Source organism: Cynocephalus volans, chromosome 1 (genome assembly GCF_027409185.1).
Source record: "Cynocephalus volans isolate mCynVol1 chromosome 1, mCynVol1.pri, whole genome shotgun sequence".
NCBI classification, from domain to species: domain Eukaryota; kingdom Metazoa; phylum Chordata; class Mammalia; order Dermoptera; family Cynocephalidae; genus Cynocephalus; species Cynocephalus volans.
Window position 1 is genome coordinate 2409302 of NC_084460.1, and position 15939 is coordinate 2425240.

At 43.5% G+C, this 15939-nt stretch overlaps 1 protein-coding gene across 1 annotated transcript; it reads left to right on the plus strand.

Annotated features, from left to right (window-relative positions):
• The first annotated feature begins 1647 nt into the window (after nucleotides 1-1647).
• FGF23 (fibroblast growth factor 23) lies at nucleotides 1648-9129 on the plus strand. The gene is made up of 3 exons (XM_063087851.1): nucleotides 1648-1858; nucleotides 7390-7493; nucleotides 8689-9129. Exons 1-3 carry the CDS (start codon nucleotides 1648-1650, stop codon nucleotides 9127-9129), a joined length of 756 nt encoding a protein of 251 aa, XP_062943921.1.
• Nucleotides 9130-15939: the final 6810 nt, after the last annotated feature.

The following is a 15939-nucleotide window of genomic DNA, read 5'->3' on the forward strand; positions in this document are numbered from 1 at the left end:
AAGTAAAACACTTAGGACAGTAAGAAAAACAGTAAGTTAACAGGTATGAGTTGTCACAGTCATTCTTATTGGAGTGCAGCCCAGGGAATCAGAAGACCTTGTCCTAGCTCTGCCATTTATTTGCTTTGTGGCTTTGGACATACAAACCCCACAATCTCCACGTATAATATTAAAATATCGATAATGCCTGCTGTGCTTATCTCACAGAGTTGCAGTGAGGTTCAAATGAGCTAAAACAAGTGAAAATACTTCGTAAACTATAAAAACCCATACAAATGTAGGGTACTGAGTGCCATCTCTTTTTGCTGGCACCTGTTTGATTGTACATGCTTTGTGTTCTGGTTACTTATTTTTATCTGCCTCCTCCATTAGGTGTGCTCTCTTTGAGGCAGGAATTACATCTTGCTCTGTCCTGTGTCAGCCCCAATGTCTCTAGCTTGCTGCCTGTACATGGTCTGTACTCAGCAAATAGGAAATTGGAAGAGTAGCCATCTCCTTGTGTGTATGTTTTTCTAGTATGTGTACCAGCAGCTCGGTCCCCCTCAGACTGTATGTGCTAGAACTATGCCCCCAACATCAGATGCAGCTTCCCAGAGGATACACCTGTGAGCAGCATCTGCAGAGCTGGGCACCCATGTGTAGGCACTGTGAGGACACCTGTGCCCCCACTCTACTCTGGGGACCCTTCCTGCACTCTGATCCCCAATGCTCAGCCAGCAACCTTTCCATTCTCATGAGGTCCCTGAGTTAGCCTCCTCACTATTGGAGAGACCGTAATTACCAGTTTAGTTGCCCTGAGCTAGGGAAACTGGGAAATTGAACCTTGGTGTTTTCAGTGACCTCATGACCTTCTTTTCTTCCCATTTTGAAATCTTCCCAAGATGGCAACTTTGGTTTTGTGTCCATGCTCCCAGCTCCCATATCTTTTGTGGGGGCAAGGGGGTCTCAGAGGATGCCATTTGCCTGATGGTGTCATAGATCTCTATACCCTTCAAGATATCCACCTAATGCTGCAAACAGAGAAAGCACTGGATACACACTTACTGATTGGAATTCAAAGGACTGAGCAAACCAAAATGAGCAGACTCGATGGGAGATTAACTGCCCAGGAGTCAGTTGACTGCATGAGCAAAACTGGATTTTTTCAGAACTGCTGGCTGCCTTCACATTTCCTGGTGGAAGTGGGACAGGTCAACAGACAACCCAGAGTCGCAGATAACTTTTGCCCACACATCATTCACTTTTTGGAGCGTTGGCTTGAAATTGAGGGGTGTGTGTGTGTGTGTGTGTGTGTGTGTGTGTGTGTGTGTGTGTGTGTGTGTGTGTGTGTGTGTGTGTGTGTGTGTGTGTGTGTGTGTGTGTGTCTGGAACTGACGTGCCTTCCGTGAGCCTCAGAGTTCTCTGCAGTTTCTTCAGATGGGCTGATTACAACACAGAGGATGTGGACAGTGGAGTTTTTCCTGTTTGATGTCATACTGCTACCCTTTAAAAGTCCGAGGGAGAAAAGAAGGGAATCCAGCCTAGGATCCTCACACCAGCTACTTGCAAGGAAGAGGAGGAGAAAGAGGCAAGTGAGGCAGGACCAGCAGAGTCCCAGAGGGAGTGTCAGGTTTCCAACTCAGCACCAGCCATTCGGAGACCTGCGCGATGTCGGGGGCCCACCTCAGGCTCTTGGTCTGTGCCCTGGGCAGCGTGTGCAGCGTGTGCATCGTCAGAGCTTATCCCAACACCTCCCCGCTGCTCAGCTCCAGCTGGGGTGGCCTGACCCACCTGTACACGGCCACAGCCAGGAACAGCTACCACCTGCAGATCCACAAGGATGGCCACGTGGATGGCACACCCCATCAGACCATCTACAGTGAGTAGGGCTTCAGGTTGGGGAGAAAGGGGAGCACTCCTGTCCTCCACCTTCGGGGGGCTCAGGATGCATTGGGCTAGACCAGAGGGCTAATTCAGCCTCATTGCTTCTTGCCCAGGAACCACTCGGAGTGTGCGTATGTGTGTCTGTGTGTGTGTGTGTTTAAACCTTGGGGGAAGATTCTGCCACTTCCATAATTAGTATTTTCCATAATTACTGGTTTCTCTCAGAACAAATAACTTCTGTCTTAACTAAAACCCCTCTTTCCCTTTTCCCTATCCAAGGATTCAAAAAATGTACAGAAAGAAAGGCAAGAAGTCTAAGAGGACAAGAAGCCAGATAGATCAATAAACGCTGAGTTTTAGCTCATGAACTTTGGACTGGGTTAAATAGGGAGGTTGTAAAGAAGATTCCTGTATCATACCAAGGATTGGAATAGATGAACTCAGGGGCTCTTTCTAACTCTGAGCTTCTAGTATTCTGACCTTATAAAAATTCCCAGGAAAAACATACTAAAGCCAGAGTGTCCAGGTATGTTGTCTTGAGTCTAACCAAGTGCACAGTCCATCCACGTGCTCACCTATCCACACATCCATCCATCCGTCCATCACAGGTTTGCTGGGTGCTTCAGAGGGGCCCAGTATGAGATGATGGTTCTCCTCTGGAGCTGAAAGGTGTCCAGTCAGTAGCCAGCTGAGCAAGTCAGGAGCTCATTGCCAACATGAGAACACTGTACTGTTTTTAAAGATTAGGTTTGGGAAAAGTTGAATCCCAATCCCCAAGTCAATCAACTAGCTATGATTCATACGAGAGCTCCTTTGTGTGCACCTACATAAGGGATAATGCGGAGAGAGGGGGGACGGGCATTGAAGAAGATAGGGTCTTCTATGTTAGGAGAATGTGTAAAAATTACTCTACAGATAAGAAAAAATGCAAACCGATGGAGATGAAATTAAGGCATGAAAGAGGAATCACAGTCTCTATTTAACTGAAAACTTCTTACAGGAATTATGAGTCCCCCTTTATTGCTGTAATAATTCATCAGTTATTTTGCTCTGGCCTTGCTGTGTGCAAGATATTCATTCTGCTAGGAATCAAAGATCCTCAGACGTGATAGTAAGATACGTGCACGTGGAAATCTAACGGTTGAAACCTCAAGTGCTCAGTGGGTGTGCATAGGAGGTAAAAGGAGGGAGAAAATTTCTCTCCAAATACCAGACAGGTTCCAGAACTCAAGTGAGGTGGTAGGACTCAGAAGTCAGCATCTTGGAAGCCAAGTTTGTGTCTCATGGCAAAAATCTGAAATAAACTTGGATGGAGCCACAGTGCTGCTCATTTTATTCAGTGCATGCTTACCGGGACCTACAGTGTGTCTCGCATTATACAAAGCTCAGTGACTGGAAAGGAAGGCACAGCTCTTCAAAGGCCTCATAGTCTGTCATCCCTGCTCATCTCCTAGCTCATTATCAGACTCTTAGGAAATACATTTTTGCACCCCTCAATTTCTACTGCAAGATTATATGTGATTTAAAATGTGGGATAGGGATGTGGGTAATTATTTAGATTCCTATAGATTGAAAGGGCTGCATATAAGTAGAATATGCTTATAAAACTTGTCGAGAATCACGGAATCCCTTTGCTGAAAGGAAATTCCCAAAGACGTGCCTTCCTGGACAAGAAATTGTGTCGAACAGTCCAGGCTGGTGGTCATGGGAAATGAGCGTAAGTTGCTGAAACTCTCGAGCTGGTGGCCCAAATGCAGAGCTTTTCCCGCAAATGCCCACTGGCGTCAACATGGGGGACACACTGAGCTCCAGCTGCACCAAATGAAAGTGACTGAGAGGAAGTGAAATGAATTGAACTGACTTCAGGCTTTTTTTTTTTTTTTTTTTTTTTTGAAATAGAAATAGGATTTTGTTTTGTCAGATATAGGCACTAGCTAAGCATTGTGTCTTTGGAAAGATAAACACTAACCCGGGGAGGGGAGCTCAGGGTCAGGGTGTTGGGAAGGAGACCTATTTTTCCTAGTTTATATAACCTTTTGCATTGTTCAACTAGTTGTCATGTGTATTACAAAAAAAAAAGGAAAAAAAGTATACTTTAAGATAAAAAGTTACCAAAAATGAAAGGGTAAACACTGATGCTTGCAGATAGGTCGCACTACTAATTAACAGTCTGGTGAAGGACTGCAATGTGAAGCAAGCTTTTACACTGATAGAAAAGTGTGAGGGTTTTTTTTTTTTCCCTAATTAACTATACATTTCTAGTGAAATCTGGTTCATTTGATTCTTTTGCTTTAGTAGATTTTTGATCAAGAGTTGAGTCCTCAACGTATCTTTGGGTCATCGGTCTTGACAAAATGAAATTATCTGCCTAGAGGTTTTGCAGCCTTGAGACTCCCAACCGCTGGGGTCGGTCAGGCAGCCCCTTTAGTGTCCATATCACCTGCTCTAACGTGAACAAGGCTGTCCTCTCACTCCCCACTACCCTCATTTTGTGCAAACAGCAGAAAAGAGAAGCTTATCACCCCGGTTAATACCACATCCTAGACCTTGATATTCTCCCTCCCTCCACCTTCCCCACTGGAACTTTACAAACTGGAAGCCCAATGACTCTTGGGCTCTTTGACCCTTCATACTATCTTTCTTTTGAGGAGCTGGAGCACCTAGAATCTATCATCTTATGTCTTATTTATTATTTACTAGCCAGGAGAACAGAAGAGAAAAGATCATTTTTCTTTTTTAGCAGAGGTTGAGGCAAAGTTATCATGTGAAATTTACTTGCTTTCACAAAATGCTTTACAGCAGATGAAAACATTATCTCATTACATCCTCAAGATGACCAAATGAGGTAAATGTTTCTACTATCCACAGTTTACATATGAAAACACAAAGATCAAAGAACTGAAATAACTGACTCAAGGTCACACAGGTAGTAAATGACCTAGCAGACACCTTGACCCCAAATCCCATGCATCATGACCCCTCCATCACTGAAGGAAAAGTCCGTTAAGCCTGCCTGGCTCCAACAGGTGCAGCAGGAAGCTCCAGCAGCCAGAGTGATTTGTTCCTTCCTTCTGCCAAATTCTCCCCCTGAATCTATGCAGACTGAGAAAACATGCCTTCTGAAACTGCAAAGGGAAGGAAATCTGCCTCTTACATATTCTAAACTTCTAGACTGGCTTGTGCTGGTTTGACTCGAGTCCGGGCACCCTCCACAGCGGCTGCTCACTGTCCCCCACAGGCTGTCTTCTTCCAGAACTGGCCCCGGAGACCAGGAGCGCATGTCCACACGTGCTGCCCACACTGACCCCACGCGTGGGCTTGGCACGCATGGCAGGTCAGCACATAGCCCACGATGCCTTCCATTTGCGCATCATTGTCTAGTAGCTTTTACAACCATCATCCCATTTGGTTCTCATCATAACCCTGTGATGAAGCCAGGACAGCTATTATTGTCCTCATTTCACAGTTGAGGACACCTGGGCTAGCGCACTGACTTGCCCAAGGCTACAAGGTTAGTAAGTGGCAGAATTGGGACCAGAATCCAAGTTCCCTAGTCCCTGGTTCCTGCCTCTTCCCTGGTCTCCTCGGGGCGGGCACTCCAACTCGGTGTCCTCATGGCCTGCAGCACCTTAGACTCGATTTTGTCTTCTCATATTTGCAAAGATTTCCATAGGAGCCAGAAGCTGCAGGGAAGCAGGAAGATGTCACTGACCTGAGCCTGAATCCTGCCTTAGTTTCCTTATCACTTAAATTGAGCTGCTGCTGCTGCTACTATGTACAATATGACAGCTGTTTTTCAGAATTCAAAATATGCAAAGTAGTTAGAGTATAACCACTCAAAAACAGCTACTAAACGTAATTTTTTCCCCAATTAGACTGAAAAGTCATCAGGACAGAAACTATTTCTTATACATTCCTTATGCTTCTCTCAAAGTTTACCACAAAATTAACCATACATTTGAAACACACGGACTCCATTTGGAGGAATTTAAGTATCCTCTACACCTCCCATACCCCAACCCACTTTCTAGAAGCTTCCCTCAAGGGTTAATCCTCAGCCAAACTTTGAAACAAACTAATGCTTTGGCCTTCCTCCGCTCTCTTCTTCCTGGGCCTGCCTCCATCCTCATTCCTCCGCCTCACATCATTATGATCTGTACTCAGCTAGCGTCTAATTATTGCCTGCCTACTCTTCTCAGAGGTCTTTATACTGAGCCTACATGGATAGGAGAGAAGACCTGCTTCTAAATCACCCCATGGGATTCCATCACTTGCTAGGCACACATGTTGGGCCTTGACAACGCCCCAAGCTACATTTGCAGAGGGGGGTTAGAACTCCTGCCTGGGCCAGCTCCCTGCAGGCTGGGAGGGCAAAGGAGATGCATGTGGAAATTCCATGGTGGGCAAGCGTAAGTAGCCCCAAAGACCTAAAGAAATGATATTTCACAGAAAATGTCAGGTAATTATGAACAGCACCTGGGGCAGAAGTCTCTGAATTATCACTCATATCACACTACTGTATGGTTTAATTGTACCCTTGCCACAAAAGCAGAAATCACACTTAAACTGTTATCATTTAAAGTGTAGGTGATAACAGTTTAAGTGTGATTTCTGTTTTGTATGAATGGGTTTCAGGCCCTTGTCGGAGACAAGTTTTTGAGAGAGGACATTGAAAGACCATGAGGGACTCTGCACCTGGAAGGGGCACCACCAAGTGACAAACAATCGAACCTGAGAAGAGCCCGAAAAGAAAATCTCATCCACCCCTGGCGTCTACTCACCATGAACAGATACACCCTCTGCTCCTAAGTAGCTCACCCTAGGGAAGGCACAGATATGTAAACTTAGAGCAAGGAGAGAGGACACATGCTGTGGTAGAGGTGCAGGCCTTGTGCTGAGGGAGCTGAGAAGGAAGGACAATCAATTCTGATTTGGGAGACAAGGAAAGTCTTCACAGAGAGAGTGGCATCTGAGCTTGAACTTGAGGGATGAGTGACTTCAGTACACAGAGAAGGGAGAGAGAGAGATCAACTCTAACACAGCTCTGGATACATAATGAGTGTTGACTGCTGTATCAGACTACTACACAGATATCTAGATAGAGAACCAGACTATCGGACAAGCTGGATCTTTGAAAAACATCTTGGTATAGATTTAAAAATCACAAAAGCAGAAGGCTTGGAAGAATAATGTGATCACCAGCACAAACATTAAAATGTATTAGCAAGGCAAAGAGAAAAATAAACACAGTCCAGGCAGAGAGAAAACCATGTGTACAGCACAGGGGAAAGAATGCCTGGAGTTCGGAGTACCCCGTACGGGCAAGACGGTGAAGCAAGAGGCGAATGAGTGTGAGTGCTGGGGGCCGGCAGAAATGAGGTTGGACGAGGAGAAAGAGAGGGTTGTGTGATGTCGTCACCACCCTTAGAATCAATCCAGGGAAGCTTCATGAAGGTGTGTTTTCAAGAAGTGCTGGAACGTGGGAATTGCATGTGCGGTCTTTTATCCACATGGTTTTGTCCATAGGTGCCCTGATGATCAGATCAGAGGATGCTGGCTTCGTGGTGATAACAGGTGTGATGAGCAGGAGATACCTCTGTATGGATTTCAGAGGCAACATTTTTGGATCGGTGAGTTTCTTTTGTGTTGGTCACCATTCACAAACAATTATCTAATTTTCTAGCTTAAAGATTTCATCGGCAGCATACTTGGGGACCTGTTTTCACAGAGGACTTTGCTCAGTCTAAGTATTAAATGCTCAGGATTTCATAGCTGGGGTTTGAACCTAGGCAGTTTGGTTCTAGAACCTGGGATCCTGGCCTCCAGTCTGTAGCGTCCATCGGTACCCATTTTTGTACCTAGCACAGCTCCTTGTAAGTAGTCGTAAGTCCTCGAGTCATGTGAATTCATGCTGTAAAGTACATTAGAAAGGGTGAAAAAGCCATTGGTGTCATCTTGGTTCTGTCACTGGCTGTGACCTTGGGCAAGTCCCCTCACCTCTCCAAATTTCAGTTTCTTCAGTGGATCTCCCTCCAGTTAAAGATCCCTAATTAATGACCTCTGCCTCAATTGTGATAGCTGGTCATTCAGATCGGTAAGCAATCGGTTTCCCAAACTAAAGGCTGCCAAAACATTGCAGAGGATGTTGAGATCGTGGAATAGAAGGACCACTTATCCCCGGAGTCTCTTACTGGCAGACATACCCACTAGGATCAGGGACTTCCTGTTTTGTTTGCTGCTGGTCCCAGCACCTACAGCAGTATCTGGCTAGAGTAGATAAATACCTGTTGAACAAATACAGACATATTTGTTATGGTAACTAATGATAGTTAACTCCATATCTATCAACCGTGACAGGCAGCTAACTAACTACATGAATATCTGGTGAGCACGTCTAGGCACACAGGTGGACCGTCTTGATCTGTAAAATACTTTGTGGAGTTTCAGGATGAAATGAAGCAATCCGCAAAGGCCTTAGCAGGCACTCCATAAAGCCCAGTACTGGTGACCGAGTGAGGCCTCGAAGCCAGCTCATCCGTTATCGAGGCTCGTGTCCCTAATCCCCAGACTATTCCACCTCGGGGAGGTCAGCGCCCTCATTTAGGTCTGACCCTGCAAGCTCCAGCCCACCCTTTTCTCCAGGTACAGAGAAAAGCCCAAGCCAACTTCCAGCCAGGTAGAGAGGGAGGCAGGGCGCCAGGCGCCTCGGGCTCCGTCCGTGCCGTGGGGAGTGCGCTCAGGGCGCGGGCAGGGTCCCCGCCCGGGGCGAGGGTCGCGGGAGCGGCGGCCGCCCGCGTGCCCGCCTCACGGTGTCGCGCCCCGCAGCTCTCCTTCAGCCCCGACGGCTGCCGCTTCCGACAGCGCACGCTGGAAAACGGCTTCGACGTGTACCAGTCGCCGCAGCACCTCTTCCTGGTCAGCCTGGGCCGCGCCAAGAGGGCCTTCGTGCCCGGCGTGAACCCGCCGCCCTACTCCCAGTTCCTGTCGCGGAGGAACGAGGTCCCGCTGCTGCGCTTCCACACGCCCGCGCCGCGGCGCCACACCCGCAGCGCCGACGACGAGCTGCAGCGCGACCCGCTGAGCGTGCTGAAGCCCCGGCCGCGCATGACCCCGGCCCCCGCGTCCTGCTCGCAGGAGCTCCCGAGCGCCGAGGACGACGGCCTGGCGGCCAGCGACCCTCTGGGAGTGGTCAGGGGCCACCGGGTGAACACGCACGCGGGGCGCACGGGCGCCGAGAGGTGCCGCCCCTTCCCCAGGTTTATCTAGGGACACGCCAGAGCGTTCCTTCTTATCCAGTCTCTCGGCAAACGAAACCGTTTCTAGGGACCAGGCCCCTCTCCACTCCAAGGAGGGGAAAGTGGGGGCGACGTGCGGAATTAGCTGCTTCCGTCCGTCCCCCTCCCCAGCAGGCCCCTCGGGAATCGACCTTTGAGGCCGAGCGACAGGGTTGCCGCCCCCGCTGCCCCACATACACCAGCTTTCCGAATAAGAACCCCAGCAGGTAAACTAGGAACGCCCACTTCATTAAGGGGGAGAAGGGATCCCCGTCCCATATGTCTCTTCCCTATGCATCGCCCCTTGATCAATTTAGCATTAAGAAAACACAATGGCTTAGTGACTTCGCCACTTGGAAGGTGTGGGGAAGGGGCGATACCGGCAGCTTCTCCACCGCTGTGTGCTTGCTTATGTCACGGGCTGGATCCTGCTGGCATCCGAGTACACAAACCTACACATGAACAGCTGCACTGGGCAAGTTGAAAACACTAACTTCGAGCCTCTCTTCTTCCTTGGGCATCTCTGGGGAAGAGCTGTCAAAGATTGGTGGTAGGCTGGCCAAAACGACTAGAACGCTCGAGGAACGGACGCAGATGTCTTGCTGGAAAGCTCGGCCTCCCCACAGTGGGGTACTCTTTGATCACCCTCCCTGCATGCTGCCAGACCCAGAGGGCCCCGAATGACCTCCGCTCCGTTCCCGAGTGGCTCATGATACGTACCCTTGCCTCTTGGCCCCATCTTTGGCTTTAGTTTATTTGGCCTGAGGAACAGCTCTAGTCTCAGCCCATGAAAATCTGTCCTGCCAGGATTTGCTCTTCAAAATGGAATTCAAACTCTCCTAAGAGGCATTAATTAAGCCTCTGCTTCCAGGTTGAGTAGTAATCCATTCCGGATAAATTACAAAAATGTACCTGTGGATGGGCCTTGAGACACTGGGACTGCCCTGGGTTAGGTTTTCTGTGGACTGAAAAATTGTGTCCTTTTCTTGAAGGGAAGTGTCATCAGGACTCAGGGGGAAAAGAAGTCCCATAGCCATCGGAGCAAGTTCTGGGAGTTGGGAAAAGACAGCACTGTCAGGCTCTTGGCCATGACCTCTTTAGCACTCTGCAGCCGTGGCTACAGGATTAGTTAAGACACATTTGGGTCTCAATCCCCTTGGAAAGTCTTGGGGGATTAATGAAGACAGGTTCTGGTCCCAGGGGCCCCAATGCTATCCCAAGGAAAACAAAGCCTCATGTAGGAACAGCGAGGACTGCCAGACAGGTGGGACTGACAGATGCTCAGCCCTCATCCTGGTCTAACCCCATAACTTAGATTCTTTCTACAAGGGTGTCCCATTTTCCTACCTCGATTTAATGGCCACCTAAAGAGCAGAATATTAACAAGCAAAGTAGATTCAAACAGCTTCCTCCCACTGTTTTTAACTGCCACCATGTACCCCACCTTAGAAATGTATCCATTCTTGTCACTTAACAGAGAAACATTGGACAGCTGTTTTTACCTGATGGTTTTAAGCTAAATTTGAAGGACCACTTCCTATTCTGAAACACTAAAACTATGTGTAGTAGTATATATAGCCTGTTCATGGCAAGTACTTTAATAGTTTTCATTTCCTGTTGGGGATATTATTCTGCATAATAGCTATTGGAAGCTTCCCAAAACTGATAAGTAGATGGAAATCCCACAAGGACTTTGGCAGAAAACAGGTTGAAATCTCACAAACTCAACACCACCATCAGGGATTTTCTTTTTGACAGAGCCAATGTAGCCCCCACAATTTCTTATGTCCTTAGCATGTGGCAATATTTATTTATTTATTTGGAAGATTTTGCTTATCACTCTATATTTATAAATATTTATAAAAGTGTAACCTCACCTTTTTCCTTTCTTCTGTTTAAAAGAAAAATAAAATTTATCTCAGCTTCTGTTAGCTTCTTCTCTCTGCATTACTACATAAAAGCACATTGGTATGTGAGAATAAAAGGGGTTATGGGACAGGAGATTTGGAAAAATCCAGGGAAGGTAAAATTGACAAAGGACATCAGAATTTTAAAATATTCAAAGATCTTTTCCATTCATAAGCAGACTCAACAATTTGGATTAATCTAGACAGAATTATTGAAAACAAAGACATTTTATCAGTATTGGATTTCTGATCACACTAGCCTTAAAGCGTTTCCCTTAAAGACAGAAATTTTTGTTTTGTTTAAAAAATACACACTGAAACAACATCAATATCTCAGTAAACCAGATGCTATGTACTTAACATATACACAGTGCTAATGCCCTGTGAAATTTGACAGCAGGATACCAAGATAATGAATCTATATACCTTCCCTTTCTGAGGTTGGTGTTCCCAGAATTCCTTCTTTAATCTCCATCAGAACTGGCTACCAGAACACAGGAAGCAAAGATGCTTATTATACATTTACATCTCTCTGTATTCAAATTCACATTAGCTCAAGCCTTTAGCTGGTTTCTCATTACCTGAATTTAGCCATTAGCTTCTCCCTTTCAACAATGTAAAATAACTTAGCATAGTGTTCATCATTTTGATTGGTGTTCAGACTACCTTCTGACAAAGTATACGAAGGGAATTTTCTTCTGATTATGTCCCTTTTAAGAGTCTGAGTACCAAAGTTCTCTACCTTTGGGTAAGGGATAGCCATCAGGATAGGTACAGGAGCATAGGTCAAAATGCTTTCTCTGATATGCAAAACAGACTTATCAGAGACAGGCTATTATTGTTTCAAAAGTGCTCTCCAGTCTTTTTTTATTTTTGGAAACAAACAGCTTGGCCTCTGCTTATAAGTTTCACCCCTCCATAGTATTTCAGAAATAAAAGGTTAGAAGAGGTGATTCTTAATTTTGTTTCTGGCCCACAGAACTTGAAAACCCATAGAAAGGGGCAGTACCAAAATAATATTTGGGAATAAACAGGCTTCATTCCCTTACAGAAGGAAAATTGGAGGAAAGAAGACATGCTGTGGATATTTTCCTTCCACCGACTGGGAGAGTTTCTTTATTCTTTCATAAACGTTCTCTCTGACTAAAGAAAGGAAAACTAAAGCTTTTATAACAAAACCATTGCAGTGCAGTGAGGATGGGAAAGGGTAAAGAAAGAAAAATGTGAAAATTATATCTGAAATGAAAATTTTACTGAATGCACTTAACAGATTAGAGATAAGAAAGGGTCATTTAAGATAAAGAAAGTTGATATAAATTATCTCATCTGAAGAACAGAGAAAAAATAAGTTTTAAAAAATGAACCGATCCTTGGTGATCTGTGAGACTTTATCAAGCTGCCCAACATATGTGTAAGATGAGTCCCAAAAGAAAAAAAGCAGAAAAAGTTAGGGAATAAGAAATATTTGAAGATGTACTGACTCAGCTAACATTATATCTTAAAAAATACTAAAATTCTAGTCTTAAATTAGAAACAGGCAAGAATGTTTTCTTTCACTAGTTCTATTTAATTGTACTGGAGGTCCTGGGCAGTTCCCTAAGGGAAAAAACAAATGGCATACAAACTTAAAGACGTCTCTATTTTGAGGTGACATACTGTCTATGTAGAAAGCCCTAATGAACCTACAAAGCAACTATCAGAACTAAACTAAAACTAATATGTAAATTTGGCAAGATTAATATATATGTTAAGTGTTACCTACCAGCAACAAACAATTAGTAAAATTTTAAGTAAAAATGTAAGAATTCCATTTATAACAAGGGCAGAAACAAAATATTTGGGAACAAAAACATACAATAATTAAGGACAAATTTAACGAAATACATAAACGTCACAAAATGTTACTGAGAGAAGTTAAAGTTATAAATAAATGGAGAGATACACTATGCTCCTGATTTGGAAGACTCAATATTGTTAAGATGTCAATTATCCCACAATCATAGTCTCGGCAGGTTTTTTCTATAGAAACGAACAATTTTAAAATACACGTGGAATAAGAGAATCTAACTGTATTACAAATGTATGAAACAACCTCATAGGGGTAGTTGGGTGAAAGGTACTGACCTAAGTAATTTTGGAAATGAATAGAGTCTGCAAGACTAAAGGCAAAAAGAACTGCACATAAGCACTATACTCTAGTTGACAAAGAGACAGCCACATACAGAAATATTCGCAGGTATGTGAATATACATGAGAAATATATCGGGAGGGGGGGAGGGAGAAGGGAGGGAGGTTTTGGTGATGGGGAGCATTAATCAGCTACAATGTATATCGACAAAATAAAATTTAAAATAAATAAATAAATAAATAAATAAATAAATAAATAAATAAATCCAAAAAATAAAAAATAAAAAATAAAAAAAAAAAAAAAAAAATAAAGAAATATATCCACATGTATTTCCTTGCTTTGTCAGCTGAGAGCGCCTAAAGGAAACAATACCCCAATAGTAACAAGCACACCTAGTGCCCAGATCTTGGTTTTTGTTTGTTTGTTTTTTGTTTTTGTGACCATTAAGGGGATCGTAATCCTTGGCTTGGTGTTGCCCGCACCACGCTCAGCCAGTGAGTGCACCGGCCATCCCTATATAGGATCCGAACCCACAGCCTCAGTGCTCCCAGTGCCACACTCTCCCAAGTGAGCCACAGGGTCAGCCCCAGATCTTGGTTTTTAATACCATTCTCTAATAAAAGGAACCATGGCTTCTTGGAGAAATGGCTGATTCTAGGACTGGGACATAAAAAAGCAAGATGAGCCTGGAGTGTCTGGTACTGACAGAAAATAAGGAAGTGCTAAAAAAAAAAAAAATAGCAAAAAAACAATCCATGTTGATGGGCTATGTCAAAGGGTCACAAGAGCCAATTGAAAGAGCTTCCAATAGCTAAAGCTGGAACAATTTAAGCAACAACAAAACAAGTACTATGGGATATAACCCAAGGTATAAAATAAGTATTCACGAGTCCACACTGATATAAATGTTTGAACATACAGATAAGTAGGGGAATAAGAAAAAAATCTCTTTTATTATTTTTTTGTTGTTGGCAGCTGGCTGGTGTGGGGATCTGAACCCATGACACTGGTGTTATAAGTCTGTGCTCTAACCAAAAAAAAAAAACAAATCTTCACAGAATTCCAAATAACTTATATAGATACTCCATCTGCAAAAAGAAGCATAAATCCTTACTCCTCTGTGAGTGCACAGAGACTTCCTTCCAAAGAGTACAGTACAGAAAGGATAAAAAAAGAGTAACTTCACAGCAGAGAAAACTTACAAACACTACCTTAGCCAGGTCATTAAGGTCAACATCAACAACCAAACGAAATAAGTCAGATATATAGTAGTTACCCTTGATACGTTGTCATGAAAATAACACTACTTCCGTAGTCTTCCTTCCAAAAACCCATAACCCCAGGGTACTCATGAGAAAAATATCAGACAAATTCCAGTAGAGAGGCATCCTACAAAATGACCAGTACTTCCCAAACTGCCAACATCATAAAACAAAAACAAAAACAAAACAAAACAAATAAGGAATGTCTGATAAACTGTTACAACCAAGAGGAGCCTAAGGAGACAGGACGACTAAACGTAATGTGGTGTCCTGGATAGGATTCTAAAATAGAAAAATGACATTAGGCAAAAACCAAGGAAATGTGAATAAACTACAGACTTTGGTTAATAATGTATCAATACTGGTTCATTAATTGTAACAAATGCATCCTACCAATGTAAAATGTTAATAGATGAAACTGGATGCAGGGGTATGAGAACTGTTTGTATTATAATCTCAATTTTTCTATAAATCTAAAATTTGTTCTAAAAAACGTCTTTTTAAAAAAAATTTATGGGCCGAGCCCGTGGCTTACTCAGGAGAGTATGGCGCTGGGAGCGCCGCACTCCCGCCGCACGTTCGGATCCTATATAGGACTGGCCGGTGCACTCACTGGCTGAGTGCCGGTCACGAAAACGACAAAAAAAAAAAAAAAAAAAAAAAATTTATGTGGGAATACAAAGAAACTGCAATTAACAAAAACTTGAAAAAGAACAAGTATATAGGTGACATATACTTAATTACAAGGTTTGCTATAAACGTACAGTAATCAGGATAGCGTGATATTTGCATATGGATAAACAGATAAATGGAACAAAATAAGGAGTCCAAAAAAGACCAAAACTTACACGGTAAATTTATTTTTGACAAAAGAGGCAAAGCAATTCAGGGAAAAGGAAAGCCTTTTCAACAAATGGTGGAATTGAATATCTAGGTGAATAACTCACACCACACACAAAAATTAATTCCAGACAGGCCAGGACCTAAACATAAAAGTTAAAAATTATAAATATTCTAGAAGAAAACAAAATTTCTCCATGACCAGGCAAAGATTTCTTAGAAAGATACAGAAAGAAATAACCATAAAACACAATGGTAAATCAGTCTTATGAAAGTAAAGACAATTTTATTTTTTAAAAAAAGGTGAGATAAAATTGTATAGTACAGACTGGAATAAAAGTTTATATAATTATAAAGATATACATGAGCGCACACACACACACACACAGTTCCATATACCCACTGTACTCCTTTCTGTTCCCCATATGGACTTTGGGTGATTATGACATGTTAATGTAGGTTCATCAGTTGTAACAAATGTACCATTGTTGATATGCATGTGTTGGGGCAGGGGGTATATACCTGGAATTCTATGTCCTCTGCTTCACCCACATGAAAAAAACCCATAAAAACATAAAATTGAATTCCTACCTTATACTACAAAAAATAAATTCCAAATAACTTAAAGATTTGACATTCAAAAATCCTCTAAAACTGTAAGAAAA